The 15,813-nt window shown below is 41.4% G+C and overlaps 1 protein-coding gene across 31 annotated transcripts in view; it reads left to right on the top strand.

Annotated features, from left to right (window-relative positions):
• ADGRF1 (adhesion G protein-coupled receptor F1) overlaps nucleotides 1–13,965 on the top strand; it is an 89,053-nt gene extending 75,088 nt beyond the window's left edge. For 15 of the 31 annotated variants that reach the window (XM_069563949.1, XM_069563946.1, XM_069563948.1 and 12 more), the window contains 7 exons: nucleotides 674–837; nucleotides 2,938–3,126; nucleotides 5,051–6,415; nucleotides 8,272–8,313; nucleotides 9,278–9,337; nucleotides 12,733–12,799; nucleotides 13,460–13,965. In XM_069563949.1, the coding sequence (XP_069420050.1) occupies nucleotides 674–837; nucleotides 2,938–3,126; nucleotides 5,051–6,415; nucleotides 8,272–8,313; nucleotides 9,278–9,337; nucleotides 12,733–12,799; nucleotides 13,460–13,548 (1,976 nt within the window). In that variant the 3' untranslated portion in view covers nucleotides 13,549–13,965. The remainder of the gene's footprint in view (nucleotides 1–673; nucleotides 838–2,937; nucleotides 3,127–5,050; nucleotides 6,416–8,271; nucleotides 8,314–9,277; nucleotides 9,338–12,732; nucleotides 12,800–13,459) is intronic. The other 16 variants (XM_069563935.1, XM_069563960.1, XM_069563955.1 and 13 more) reach the window with 2 other exon arrangements.
• The last annotated feature ends 1,848 nt before the right edge of the window (nucleotides 13,966–15,813 follow it).

Raw genomic sequence — 15,813 nt, 5'->3', positions numbered from 1 at the left:
GAGCTTAGACACTTACGACAGAGCAGTGGGGAAAAGAAACAAAAATCACAGCCCTTGTGGTTCTTCCTCCTCCCAGTCACGATCATGGTAAGAATATATTATGAAGGGCCTAGTGCAAGGGGAACTAAGCGGTTGGTCACAATGTGAGAAGCTTTTAGGGGAACAGAGTAGGACATGTCACCCCCAAATGGCAACGGCCTATCTTTTAACCTTATCATGCCTGCTTTGTCCCATAGTATCTTGAAGCTTATCTGGTATTCTAGCATTCCCTTAAAGAGGGTAAATATTTTCTGGGAGGGATCACACCTTGGCTTGTTTTCAGTGAATACTTACTATTTGATAGTTCACTAAAAGTCAGATTGTTAGCCTAGATTACATACCTTGAGGGAAAGGGGGCCAGCCTTGGGGAGGGCAGAACATCAGGAAAGAGGAAAGGGGACTGATGGCGGTAAAGCTGGACATCAAAAATGAACTTCTTCTACTCCTGAATTTTGCCTAGGTTTGGCTCTGAAAATATGACTTCTAAAGCACTGCTATTAATACATAGTTTATATAGAGTGTCAAGACCTTCTAAAAGCACTGCTATTAATACATAGTTTATAGAGAGTGTCAAGACATTCTTCTACTATGTTTATATTCTTTTATCTATTTCTCTGTTTCTATTGTTTTCTAGCCCAGTGTAACAGCATTGCCTTTGGATTTGGGTTTGAGAATGACGAGTACACTCTTCCCTGTAGCCTTGGCTACATCGGAAGCATCACGGTCAGGTGCCAACCCTCTGGGTGGCATATCCTCGAGGAGATGTGTGTGCTCTCTGAGCTGGAAGAACTGAAGAAGGTAAAACAACAAGAAAGGCATTTCCACTTGCCCTGGGTTTGAGTTTCACAGTGGGTGTCTCCAGTGAACCCTCCTGGGGGTAGGTAATATGTATCAGGTTGTCTCATTGGTCAGATGTCGGTGACGTCAGACCCTGGGAAACCCGGGGAGTGTAAGCATGAGTAGTGAACCTAAGCGGCAGCTGAGAATGTCAAAACTGTCAGATTGGATGGTTTTCAGGGGAGGGTGCTGCAGAGGTGTGAATCAGTGCGGCGGAGAGCTACTATAGATGGCAGAACAGCAACTAAATCCAGAGAGCCTGGGAATTAAAGATCTAAGTGAAGGTGTTAAGTCAGAAGCCATAACCTTAGTACAAGTGAAGATGTACTTGTGTTAGAAATGGGGGTAGGGATTGGGTCGGCCAGAGGTGAACCATAGAGAATGAGAGAAATGCAATGGCTCTCCAGGGCCATGCCCCTTACCAGTTTCCTTCTATAAAAGGAGAGACTAGGGGGCTAATGGTCCCTCAGGTAGCAACAGTGTTGAACTAGAAATGTGGTCACTGGATTAGGGCTGTGACCTTCATATGATGCTCTCTTAGGAAGATTCAAGTACTTAAGACTTGATAAATAGAAAAATGGAAGCAATGGTGAGGAGTTAAAACTCAGGTGTGGAAAAGGGACTTCAAGACCAGTTCATAGATATGGTCCTGCAAATACACCTTCATAGTGAACAGGGCTTCAGTCCCAGCTAGAGACCCCACTTCAGAAGCAGAGAACCCACCATGGTATTCATCAAGGGACTGTGGAAGCTTTACCCTCCCTTTCTGGACCTCAGTTTTCATCTGTAAACTTGGGAGGGAGAACGCAGCAGGTGAGTTCTGGGGCTTATCCTTATTCTTGTCTTCTTTGCTTCAGCTCTGGACATAAACCATAGCTGGGACTAGGCCACCCCAGGATATAAGGACAAGCAGATCCCAGGTGCCTGAGGCAGAGTACAGCTCTGTCAACTGAGAAGAGTAAAAAGGAAAACAGAGGGATCTGGGTTCCAGGGTTGACAGGCTTTGAGTAAGGAGAATATCCCTTCTAGCTGCCTTCCAAATTAGCTCAGTGTTGTAGAAGCAGGTGGGAGCCTCAAGGAAAAAGTAAAACCCCAAATCCAGTGACTAAGTATAGTCAGATCTCCACGTACAGCCATTTAAATCCTTTATAGCAGTGGTCCCTAACCTTTTTGGCACTAGGGACCGATTTGGAAGGCAATTTTTTCATGGACTGGGAGGTAGAGGAATGGTTTCTGGATGACTTAAGCACATTGCATTTATTGTGCACTTTATTTCTATTATTGTTACATCAGTTCCACCTCAGATAATCAGGCATTAGATTCTGGAGGTTGGGGACCCCTGCTCTACAGGGATTTCTCAGCATAGTAAACGGATATAATATTTAGTGCCAAGCAGACCATGCCTTTCTGCTTCCTAGCGGGGTACTGTTTGAAAAGTCACTGAATCTCACTGAACTTCAGGTTCTGTATAATTAGGGCAATAATTTATATAAAAATACTTTTTAATGAAACTCTTCAAATTTTAATTTCCTTAATCAAAATGAAAATAATCATGGGAACTCCTTTAAAGGGTAGTGTAAGGAAAGCTGAAACTCCAATACTTTGGCCACCTCATGCAAAGAGTTGACTCATTGGAAAAGACTCTGATGCTCGGAGGGATTGGGGACAGGAGGAGAAGGGAACAACAGAGGATGAGATGGCTGGATGGCATCACCGACTCGATGGACATGAGTTTGGGTTAACTCTGGGAGTTGATGATGGACAGGGAGGCCTGGCGTGTTGCAGTTCATGGGGTCGCAAAGAATCAGACATGACTGAGTGACCAAACTGAACTGAACTGAAGGATTAAATCAAACCAGTGAATCCCCAGTAAAGCATTTAGAACAGTGTATGGAAAATAGCACTGAAGGACAGCCACTGTGGTGTTATTGCCATTGTTATGTGATTATCCTAGGTTATCAAGCACCGTATGTTAGTTATATGTGGCCATGGAACTGATTTAATTCTGGTGAAGCACAAGCATTACGTTGTTTCCTAGAATGTAACCGTTTCTGTTCCTAGGACTTAACTGAGCTCGCCAGCAACAATGCTGACACTGAGGCAGCTGTGTCGTCACTGGTGCAGAAGCTTTCGATGGTCATTCAGCAAAGCCCATCAACCACAGCTGGGAATCTGGCTTCCGTGGTGTCAATTCTGGGCAATATCTCATCTCTGAAGAAAAACTTGACGGTGTCCAATTCGACAATGGAGGTAAAGTCTGCGTGAGCTCGAACAGCTCACTTTAAATGCTCGATCTGGTAGGAGGAATGGCAGAAGCCCCAGGTGATGAGATGTTGTTGAAAAGGACCAAAGAGCCATGTAACAGTCTTTGTGTGAGCTTCGCTGCTTCCTCTGCAATGTATAAGAAACCCCTGGATTCAATTATGTGTGTACAAAGTAAGAGGGAGCTGCCTCCAGGCAGGCCGCCTGGGTGACATCTGGCTAAGGGAAATGTGTAAGTCTCTGCCCTACGTGACACTGAATGACACAGGTGCCAACTTTTTGATACTTAATACTGAGTCTGCAGTTTTTCCTTCCCGTGGCTATAAGCTCTGACTCCAGTATATTATATTTAGTATATATTTATATTTTTTATATTTAGCATATTTTAAGAACTCCATTTTTTGAGTGGGGAATTCATGATTTAGTTTGGATATTTTAAAATCAACTTTTTTTTTTTTTTAGTTTCAGGTGTAGAGGTTTTTTTTTATTATTTTTTTAAATTTTTACTTTATTTTACTTTACAATACTGTATTGGTTTTGCCATACATTGGCATGAATCCACCACGGGTGTATACAAGCTCCCAATCCTGAATCCCCCTCCCACCTCCCACCCCATATCATCTCTCTGGATCATCCCCATGCACCAGCCCCAAGCATCCTAAAAATTCCCCAAATAAGGCATGCTCACTAGAAGACATGAAAATAAACAGAAAGAAAAGTGAGTGATATGTAAGCTTGTCACCCTAGAATGGCCACTGCTCACATTTTAGGCATCACCTCAGTACCTAGAAGATTGACAAGGGACACATAGCAGATACTCAATAACTATTTGTTAAATAAATATCTTTCCAAAAATTGTGGATGTGTGCATTTTATATGTTAAAACATATAATATGTTACAAAATTGGGTTTTATATTATGTATACTGTCACATAATCACACAATGGTCCTTAACTATATAAGGTGAACGTTATATGTCAGAAGTGACATTAGATGTGAATAAGTGAAACTCCCTGAAACAAAGATGCTCAGATTTGTTTTTTTTTTTTTTTCAAAAAGTCTGAGTATGTATTGTTAATGAGACCAGATAAAAAAAATGACACACAAAAAAAGCTAAAAATGAAATGAAGGGGAAAATAGAGCTGCAAACACAAACCAAAAGAAGGCAGAGGTTGCTGAAGGCAGTAAAAGAAACCCACTATGGGATTTGAGCCAGGAGTCACAGAGGGCTCAGGGTAAGACTCAGCTAGAGTGGCAGATGCCCACAGCAGATGCCTGGGGACCAGAGCCATTAAGAGTGAGTGAGGGTCCTAGGGGGGAAAACATTGCCTTTCAGGGATGTTTGGAAAAGGAATGTCTTAAACTAAGAATGACCCTTAAAACCCACAACTCAGTTCAATGTCTCCTTATTGCATGTCCAGGGTTTAAGAATTTCTGTTTTTCAGTTTCCTCTGTTAATGTCATAAATATACATGGATTAAAGCTTGAACATTCGTGACATGAATTTAGAACTTCTGATGTTAGCAAAATAAACATAATATGGGAAAGTAGTTACAAAGAACATCTCACTCTTGGACCCTCAGCCTGAGGAGGTGTGCAGTCCCGTTTGCTATCTCAGAAGGAAGAAAATGCACATTTTGCAGCCCCCATTGCGGCATTCTCCTTCTTCATGGCTAAACCCTGTTTGGCTTATGAATTCCTGGCAAGTGTTCACCCTGGAACTGACGTGATTCTGTGGGTCTTTTTTCTTTAGCCCAAAGCTTTCCCTGTGTGGAGCACCATGCTATATTTCACTGCTAAGTTTTAATGTGTGATCCTCGACTTTCTTGACCTTAAGATTAATGACTATCCATCCACAGTCCTCTGACCAGTTTACTCAAAATCTAAATTGACTTTCATCCTTGTATTTTAGAATGTCATCAATATAGCTGATCACATCCTTAATTCAGCTTCGCTAACCAACTGGACAGTGTTACTGAAGAAAGAAAAGGATGCCAGTTCCCGGTTACTAGCATCACTGGAAAACATCAGCGCTCTGGTACCTTCGACAGCTCTGCCTCTAACTTTTTCTCGAGACTTCATTAACTGGAAAGGGATTCCAGTGTCTGCAAATCTCAGCAATGAAGGTTACAATTATGAGACTGAATTTTTCCCCCAAAATACCCCCAGTCCCATCACAGGCCATGTGTCTATTGGGCCAGAACAATTCAAGAGGCACCTTCTACATACTATCATCAGCATGACCTCTTTGACCCTGGGGAACATTCTACCCATGGCTAAAAATATAAATGCTCAGGTTAATGGGCCCTTGATATCCATTATTATCTCAAACTCTTCCATCAATGAAGTTTCCCTGACTTTTTCTAAGATGAAATTGAATCTGAGTCAACCTCATTGTGTGTTTTGGGATTTCAGTCATTTGCAGTGGGCAGATACTGGCTGCCACTTACAGAATGAAACTGCAAGCTTGGTGACATGCCTCTGTACTCACCTGACCTCCTTCTCCGTGCTGATGTCCCCCACTGTCCCCCCTGCCATCGTCCCCGTTGTGAAATGGATCACCTTTGTGGGGCTGGGGGTCTCCATCGGAAGTCTCATCTTATGCCTGGCCATCGAAGGTCTGTTTTGGAAGCAGGTCAACAAAAACCAAACCTCACACAGCCGTCACATCTGCCTAGTGAACATAGCTCTGTGCCTCCTGATTGCTGACGTCTGGTTTATTGTTGCTGCCACGGTGGACACAAACTCTGGCGTCTGCACAGCTGCCGTGTTCTTTGCACACTTTTTCTACCTCTCCTTGTTCTTCTGGATGCTTCTGCTCGGGTTCCTGCTGGCATATCGGGTGATCTTCGTGTTCCATCACATGGCCACACTTTTGATGGTGGCTGCTGGGTTCTGCCTGGGCTACGGGTGCCCTCTCATTATATCCATCGTCACCATTGTGGTCACGCAGCCCAGCGATGGCTACAAAAGGAAGGATGCATGTTGGCTTAACTGGTCCGACGGGAGCAAGCCTCTCTTGGCCTTTGTGGTTCCTGCCCTGACTAGTGTGGCTGTAAATTTGGTTGTGGTGCTATTAGTCCTCACAAAGCTCAGGAGGCCAGCTGTTGGAGAAAGGCTGGCCCAGGACCACAAGGCCACTGTCATGCGTATAGGGAGGAGCCTCCTCGTCCTGACCCCTCTTCTGGGGCTCACCTGGGGTTTCGGCATAGCAACAATGGTGGACGGCTGGAATCTGTCTTGGCACGTTATTTTCGCATTTCTCAATGCATTCCAGGTAAGAACAATGAGAATAACCTATCGTATAATCAGGAAACTGGAGTGTAGAGAATCGAGGATGGGAAGACCATTCTGGAGATGATCTCATCTCCTTGCCTCCAGCAGGACTATTACGAACAAAACCGCCTACAACGCTGAACAGAAGAAAAAGATCCATTTTTTGCCTGATAGTAAATACTAGGCTTCTTCAATAATCCAGTCCAGGGTTTTAAATGTTCGAATTCACGTAGCTAACACTCATCTCCCTTGCTGTTGACCCAGTCCTCTTTGTCTTGTGCTGATCTCTGTGAAGGCACACAGGGAAAAGGAAATAAATCAAGAATACTTTTTGAGTCTGAATAGTGCAAAGGAAGTCCCTGGTGTGCCACAGAGCAGTGCCTGGCCAACTGCAGGCAGCACTGTTTTTGTAAATAAAGTTTTATTGGACCACAGCCACACCAGTTCATTTGCATAGGGTCTGTGGCTGTTTCCCTTACATGGACAGAACTGAGCAGTTGTAAGAATCTGGATGACCTGCAAAACCAGAAATATTTACTCTCTGACTCTTTAGAGAAAAGGTTTGCGGGCCTCTGCTGCCAAGCACGGGTTTTACACGCCATGATCAAGGAGTGTTCGGCAAGTAGGCGGGCAAAGTATTCCTTCGATTTGGAGAATCTGGAAGAGAGCCCTCAATCCTAGTTCAAAGAATATTGGCTGGGTCTCTTACACTGGACAATGTCTAAGGGTAATGGTGGTTAAATATTTGTGCTCTGGAGTTAAATAACTCTGGGCTCAAATATGTCATGTTATCCAACTCTGTGACTGCTAGTAAGTTATTTAATTTTTCTATCCTCAATTCTTTTATCTGGTAAACAGGGATAATATTATCATCTGTGTGCTCTGGTGCTGGTGCTCTGTTGTGTCCAGCTCTTGAGACCCTGCGGACTGTAGCCTGCCAGGCTCCTCTGTCGATGGGATTCGCCAGGCGAGAATACTGGAGTGGGTTGCCATTTCCTACTCCAGGGGGTCTTCCCCACCCAGGGATGGAACCCAGGTCTCCTACGTCTCCCGAATGGGCAGGTGGATTGTTTACCACTCTGCCACCTGGGAAACCCAATTATTACCTGTGTCTTAGAGTAAATACGAGGGTTCAGTGAGATCATTCAGCACTTAGCACTGTGCCTGGCACAGAGTAAGTGGTCAGTAAATGTCTCCAGAAAGCAGTTGGTTCTCCACCTACTTCAGCAAACCAGGGTATGTTTAGGTGGTGGCACAAGGATTTTCATGGAGAGCACACACCTCATGGTGACAGGTTTAGGGAGCTTTCGTCCAGGATCCTTGGTGATACGCTGTCTGAACAGGCACCAACTGAGGGTGCTCCAACCAGGAGGAGGAGTTCAGGGTCCAAGAAAGACGCTGCTGAGGATTCCCCAGGGGCTGGACCTGATGGAAAGCATGCTGATATAGTCAATTTCCTCCACTTAGCCTTGGACTTCAGAGCCAGCTGACATCATAAGATGCTGAGTTGGCATTCGTTTAATGTCTAAAGAAAATGTAAGACAGAAGCAAATGGAAGTTCTTTATTTGGGGTTTAGGATGATACAAAGGGGAACATGAAGCTCCACGTGTGTTTCAAACTTTATTTACTCAGTAATTTAATTAGCAACAACAACAAAGTTGCTGAGTACTTTGTGTTACTCCAGGCACTGTGGAGGTTTCATAGCATCCTTGTCTTCAGGGAACCCACAGCCAGTAGGGGGACAGACAAGGAAATAATTTCAATGTTGGAGAATATAATAGAATAGTAACAATATAAAAACTTTCTTTTCTGGAAATGGAAGAGATAATACATGTGCTTTATTTCTTCATTTAAAGGGTCTTTTCATCTTATGTTTTGGAATTCTCTTGGATAGTAAGGTATGTGTATTCATTTCTCTCTTCCTCCTTTAACCCAGGAATCTAATCCCTCCCCTTCAGTTCTAAGGTCTTTATTCATATGTAAGAGGTTAGAGCATGGGTACTTTCATTTAAAAAGTTCTATAATTTTACAAAAGGCAGGTTCAGTCAGGATACAAAGAAACTGAACGCTCTTTGCTGATAATGGAGCTATAGTGAATCAACCGCATATAATGTGACCACTGTAGAAAAAAGGGGGAAACTTGATTTTACTTTCAAATTTTGACTTGGCATACTTAGCCAGCAAAAAAGACTTTCCTTATGCTGGAAAAGCCTATTTATTTCTATGTTTCTAGAATTTTATATAGTAAATATTTTGTAGCTTCTAACATGAAATAGAATTCTTAATGAAGGATGACTAATCCAAGTAAAAGATAATAGAAAAAAAACTTATACTACTTTCATTATTTTTCCAAGCTTTTAGCAATTCTGCTGAGAGAAGTAAAGATAGTAAGTTAATAAATGTAGCCTTTGTTTTAATAAAACAATAAGGATATTTTATAATTATTATAATTGTTGTTGTACATGCCCCCAAACCCCTGTTTACAAGGAAGTAATTTGCTTTCTTCTGGATTGGAAGGATTATAAGGTAATAATTAAATAAAAATAAATAATTCTGTGGTTTTCACCATTTAGTCAGCAAGGAGACTCTTCACTTCAAAGATAAACTTCAAGTTAGCAATTACTGCCAATTACTAATGTCTAGAATCTGAATTATTATAGCTTTTGGTACTGTCATTCTTGATTTTTTTAATAAGAAAAGACATAAAAGAAAAACCCTTTCATCAGATCTCTATGCTTATAGTCTATTAAACACTGCTGGGAAATACTATTACTAAACAACAATTTTACTAGTTTTGTATTTGGTATGTCTATGTATGACTGCATACGGGTAGCTCCTCAATATATCTTTTTTGCCCTATAGCTGCGACAGCTGCTACTCAACAAGTTGTCTCCTTTAAGCTGTTGGGACCAGGCTTCAAAGGTAATTATCTCCTGCTATCATGGAGGCAATTTGTGAAGTTCTGTACTTTTTACACAGTCCCACGACAGGCCCAGTTTTGTGTAAGCCCATTTAGTTTCTATTGCCATTATATTCCTGGTATCTGGCACGATGTCCAGCACACAGTCAATATTCACCAGAAAGCTTTGCAGTGAGTGAGTGAATGAGTGAGTGAATGAATGAATGCAAATGTGTGGAAAGCTTCAAAGATGCTCAGACATGGGGGTCTGCAGTGTTCGTGTGAGCAAATTCATTTGGAGCGTATCACTTGCTGTAGTCGGACTTGTTCTGCAACATCTAGGGTCCTTTTCTCTGCCAACTTTCTGGATCTCCTGTAGACCCCTTTTCCTTCTCCAGAAAAGCAGAGTGGAAAGTCTTCATTAACTTCTAATATAAAAAATTCTCTCTTTGAATTTTCTCTCTTATGATGTTATAACAAACTTTGTCCCTTGCAATTTTAGGTCTTTAGTCCACAAACTGCCAAGTTTGTATAGAGACAGGATTTTTGTTTTCATTCTTTGCCACAAAAGTGCAATCCATGTAAGGAACTGTACAGTTAGAAACAAAAGTACTTGCCTCCTTTTTTTGTATTTTTGACATTTCCTCATACTTTTGTCTTTCAGTAAGACATGGAGGGTCTTTCAGAAAGGATTCTAAAGCAGAAATTTGTGTTTGATAAAAATCAACTGACCTAAGTGCATAAAAAAAACATAGATATTTAGAGGGGTTTTTTTCATTTTTAAAATATGGGATAAAACAAACTTTTGAAATAAAGAAACAGGGAGGCAATTAGCTTCTGGCATTAAAGTAACTTTCCTAGGTCTGCATTTCATTGGCGAGTACTGTGAATTAGGACCCATGACTCAGGAACTGAGAGAACTGCCCTGTATTTCTGACTCTGTAACCAACTGATTGTGTGATCATAGGAAAGTCACTTAGTAACTTTTGGTCTCATGTTCTCAAACTGTAAAAATTCAGTGTTGGACTAGTTACTCAAAGCAGAAGTTCTAATGCTCTGTGATTTTAATTGTATGTCTTGAAGAACTAAAATGCCTTGAGCTAGAAAATGTGAAATTAATGAATAATTCTCTGCTATTAAGAAAAGGTTCATTATTAGAGAAATACAAATCAAAACTACAGTGAGGTACCATCTCACACCAGACAGAATGGCCATCATCAAAAAATCTACAAACAATAGATGCTGGAGAAGGTGTAGATAAAAGGGAATTCTCTTGCATTGTCAGTGGGAATGTAAATGAATACAGTCACTGCGGAGGACAGTATGGAGATTCCTTTAAAAACTAAGGATAAAACTACTGTGGCTTCCACGGTGGCTCAAACTAAAAAATTTGCCTGCCAATACTGGATACCCAAGTTTCATCCTTGGGTCAGAAAGATCCCCTGGAGAAGGGAATGGCAACCCACTCCAGTATTCTTGCCTGGAGAATGCCATGGACAGAGGAACCTGGCATGCTCTACTCCATGGGGTCACAAAGAGTCAGATACGACTGAGTGACTAACACTGTCATTTTTCTAAAGTACCATATGACTGAACAATCCCACTAGTGAGCTGAGAAAAACATAATTGAAAAAGACAAATGTACCCCAAAGTTCATTGCAGCACTATTTACAATACTTAGGACATGGAAGCAATCTAGATGTCAATCAACAGATGAATGGGATAAAGAACCTGTGGTACATATGTACAATGGATTATTCAGTCAGTTCAGTCACTCAGTTGTGTCAGACTCTGTGACCCCGTGGACTGCAGCATGCCAGGCCTCTGTGTCCATCACCAACTTCCGGAATTTACTCAAACTTGTATCCATTAAGTCGGTGATGCCATCCAACCATCTCATCCTCTGTCATCCCCTTCTCCTCCTGCCCTCAATCTTTCCCAGCATCAGGGTCTTTTCGAATGAGTCAGTTCTTTGCATCAGATGGCCTAAGTATTGGAGTGTCAGCTTCAACATCAGTCCTTCCAATGAATATTTGGGACTGATTTCCTTTAGGATGGACTGGTTGGATCTCCTTGCAGTTCTAGGGACTCTCAAGAGTCTTCTCCAACACCATAGTTCAAAAGCATCAGTTCTTCGGTGCTCGGCTTTCTTTATAATCCAGGTCTCACATCCATATATGACCACTGGAAAAACCATAGCCTTGACTAGATAGATGGACCTTTGTTGGTAAAGTAATGTCTCTGGTTTTTAATATGCTGTCTAGGTTGGTCATAACTTTTCTTCCAACGAGTTAGCATCTTTTAATTTCATGGCTGCAGTCATCATCACAATGTCACAATGGAATATTATTCAGCCAGAAAAGGAATATGTTTGAGTCCGTTCTAATGAGGTGGATGAACCTAGAGCCTATGATACAGAGTGAAGTAAGTCAGAAAGAGAAAAACAAATAGCAAATATTAACACATATATATGGAATCTAGAAAGATGGTACTGATGAACCTATTTGCAGGGCAGCAATGGAGACACAGATGTAGACAACAGACCTGTGGACACAGTGGGGGAAGGAGAGGGTGGGGTGAATTGAGACAGTAGCCTTGAAACTTACACATTGCCGTATGTAAAATAGAAGGCCAGAGGAAATTTGCTGTATGATACAGGGAGCCCAAGTCCAGTGCTCTGTGACAAGCTGGAGGGGTGGGAGGGAGGCTCAAGAGGGAGGAGACATGTGTATGTTATGTATACCCATGGCTGATTTCAGGTTGATGTATGGCAAAAACCAACACAGTATTTTATAATATATCCTCCAATTATCCTCCAATTAAAAGTAAATTTTTTTTTTAAAAAGGAAGGAGTTAACAGCCTGTGTGACTGCATTAAAGACAAACCTTTAGTAAAGTAAGACAGGACACCCCCAACCCTACAAATAAGGAGTCAGAATTTTCCTCACTGGATAATCAAAGAAAGAAAAACATTCAAAAGTAAAATAAACCCCAAAGTAAAGATTCCCAACAGTGGTTTTTTCTCCCTGTTTCTAATATAAAATGTTCATTTTTCAGAAGGCAGCTGTGGTCAATGAGGGCTTCACATCTTCTCCATTTGTATTCCTCCAGTTTCACTTTCTGGAGAAGGCAACGGCAACCTACTCCAGTATCTCTTGCCTGGAAAATCCCATGGACGGAGGAGCCTGGTAGGCTGCCGTCTATGGGGTCGCACAGAGTCAGACATGGCTGAAGCGACTTAGCAGCAGCAGCAGTTTCACTTTCAAATTAGGTGACAAAAATGAGATTTTCATCTTCAAAGAACATTTGGCTGAAGAAAAGATTAGCATTTGTAATCTTTTGAGGGAATGTGAATGAAAAAGGAAGCATGTGAAAGAATACTTTGAATGCCTAAGTAACTTGGTTTTCTTTGCTGTAGCAGAAGTTATCAGATTCATCTGTCAAACTCAGATTCGAAAAGACTTTCAACCCATTCCAACAGAAAGGTGAGTAAAAACAGACCGAAGTTTCCAAAGGGTAGGAAGAAAGAATATGCATCTATCATGGGTAATTCACTTTAGATTCTGATCAAAATTCTTTGAATTTCAGATAAAGTTCAAGTGTCTTAACTTGAAAAAGCATTTCCCACCCCAAATGCTCAACGTGCTCATCCAAAAGCATCGGGTCCTGTTATTACTGCCACCAACCAGTGTGAGGGCTTTTGTGGGCAGTGGTGGGGGATAATATGTTATTTGTGTAATTAAAGGTCTTAGGGTTAAAATAAAAGAATGCGTGGCTATACATGACAGAAGTTGCACCAAAATCGGCCTGAGGGCTTTTAATAAATCTCTTTACCTTTTTGGACATTGATTCCTCATCAGTAAAATGAAAAACTAAGAGACCACTAAGGTTCCTTCCAGCAGTAACATTCAGTGGTCTCAAACCTTTATCTCATTCCCCAGGATCTGAAAATGTGGGGTTTCTCTTCTCAAATGAGAGAAATATGAGAGATGTAAGCTTCGATGGCTTTAATAAAATGCTGTGTACCCTAAGTTCTTCATGAGTCTGTCCAGAATTGTAAAGAATTGCATAAGCTTACTCTAATTTTGATCTTAGCTTGTTCCAACATAACAGCAATAATTCTTACCCTCTTTTTCCTCTTTTAGGCCTCTATGTATTTTCTTATACTGGAGAATCCTCACATGACATCATGCTAACTCAGTTTTCATCAGCTGAACAAAGCGGGGAATCCTAAAATCAAGGATAATTTTTTTTTTAAGTAAATCGACATTCAGAGCTCAATGTCAGTGAAGAAATAATATTCAATGGAATTTTCTGGTTTAAAAATCTGGAAATAAAGCGTTTTCAGCAGCTTCATGACCACCATCTTTTATCTTCAATTAAATGGAGAGATTTACTTCCGTACGGTTTGATTTAAAGGAATTGCTTCATAAATGTAGGAGATTAATTTTGTGTCAGAAATTTTGTCAGTTGTACTAGCTTCTCACTGCCACAAACTGTGGTGTCCTTTTTTCATAAATTAGCATTATGCATGTGACATTTCCAATTACCTGAATTGGAATAAGGAAATGTCATGAATCACTGTAAATACATTGATGAACCATGTTTACTTTCTTATAAGAAAATCACTGGTGAAATTTCCTAGAGAAAAGGCATTTTCTTCCCCAATTTCCAGTCAAATTTTTGCTTGTTCGTATATTTTAGATTCAGTCACTGAAGTTTGAAGTTTAATCAGAAGCAAAATAGAATGTGTCCATTTCAGACAGCTTTGTAGCCATGACTTAGAAACTATAACAATACAATTATATGTGTATATATATATATATTTATAATGCAGTATTTGTCAAAGAACTTTCATCTGGTCCCATTCCAGTGACTTGAAGAGTCTGGGCAGACAGAATGAAGGGATGAGGAGACTTAGGCTTGGACAGGTCAAGTGACTTCTCAAACATTGTGATGAGCCTAAAAAGGTATTGGGCACTTTAGGGCTTTGGTTCCTAGTCGATTTCTACAGCCCCGTGACAGCCTTAAAAATTACCTGCAATCCTAATCAAGCCTTGTGAGGTTATGTTCTTTATTTCTTCCTCCCAGAATTCTCTCTATGTCAGAGGCAAAGGGAGGGAGAGTTTGATTGTCGGTTTTCAGGAAAACCTTAAAGCACCCAGACTTTCTTTCATACAGTAGGCATTTACTGGAAGTTACTTACACGGATAGTTGGCGCTACTTTTGGATGAGCTAACAAGGCAGCAGGTGAAGACACTCTAGGAAGTGACATTTCCCTTCCATACTGCTATCACTTTGGGCTCACCTGAATTTCAGCCCTGACCACAGAGCCCAGAAGAACTAAGCCCTTTGAGTCATCCTTGCTTCCAGAGTTTCCTAAAAAATCTGCAGCGGTATTTCTTAAAGGAAGTATCCACTCCTTTCAGTAGCAGTAGCGAGGATAATGATGCTGATGGTGATGGTAAGAAATCAAAAAAGAAGAAGCAAGATGTATATGTGCTCACGATGTGTCAGGCTCTACTCTGTATTTATTTTTTATTTATTTATTTTAAATAACTTCAATTTTGTGTTGGGATGGAGCCAATTAAAAAATAATGCCGTGATAGTTTCAAGTGAACAGCAAAGGGACTCAGCCATACATATACATGTATCTGCTTTGAGTTTATTATCTCATGTAATCTTCACAATAAGCCTGAGGTGGGGGGATATTATTATCCCTGTTTTATAGCAGCTGAAACTAAGGCACAGAGAGGTGAGATCATGTGAGCAGGGCAACATGGATGGGAAATGGCTGTGCCTGGATAGAAGTTATAGAAGTTGAATTACAGTAAGAGAGGGGTTATGTAAGTCAGTCTAGCCAGATTGACATTGTTTATTTAATTGTACTTAGAATCCTAGACTGCTTGGTCTGCAAGGGAGCTCAGGCCTCTTCTAGCCACTATTTTACACATAGCCCTGATATGGCAACCCACTCCAGTGTTCTTGCCTGGAGAATCCCAGGGACGGGGGAGCCTGGTGGGCTTCCGTCTGTGGGGTCACACAGAGTCAGGCACGACTGAAGTGACTTAGCAGTAGCAGCTGATGTCCTAAGACCCAGCAGTTTGTGATTATGAAAGCAAATCATGTCCATATTTACGGCTATCTGTAGGAATATATTAGTCAGCTCAGACTGCTGTAATAGAACATCCCAGACTTGTGGTTTAGACAACTGAAATGTATTTTCTCACGGTCCTGGGGCTGGGAAGTCCAAGTTGAACGTGCCGTCAGACTTGTCTTCTGGTGAGACTGCGCTTCTGTCTTGTCTGTGTCCTCACATGGCCTCTTCTTCATCACATGCAAATAGAGCTCTCTGGTGCTTCCTCCTCTTCTTATAAGGACACCGATCTTATCAGATTAGGGCCCCACCCTTATCAGCTTGTTCCACCTTAATTCAGTTCAGTTCAGTTCAGTCACTCAGTCGTGTCTGACTCTTTGCGACCCCATGAATCGCAGCACA

This window comes from Ovis canadensis, chromosome 20 (assembly GCF_042477335.2).
Source record: "Ovis canadensis isolate MfBH-ARS-UI-01 breed Bighorn chromosome 20, ARS-UI_OviCan_v2, whole genome shotgun sequence".
Lineage (NCBI taxonomy): Eukaryota > Metazoa > Chordata > Mammalia > Artiodactyla > Bovidae > Ovis > Ovis canadensis.
Note: the sequence above shows the minus strand (reverse complement) of the source record. Positions and strands in the feature narration are given on the sequence as shown.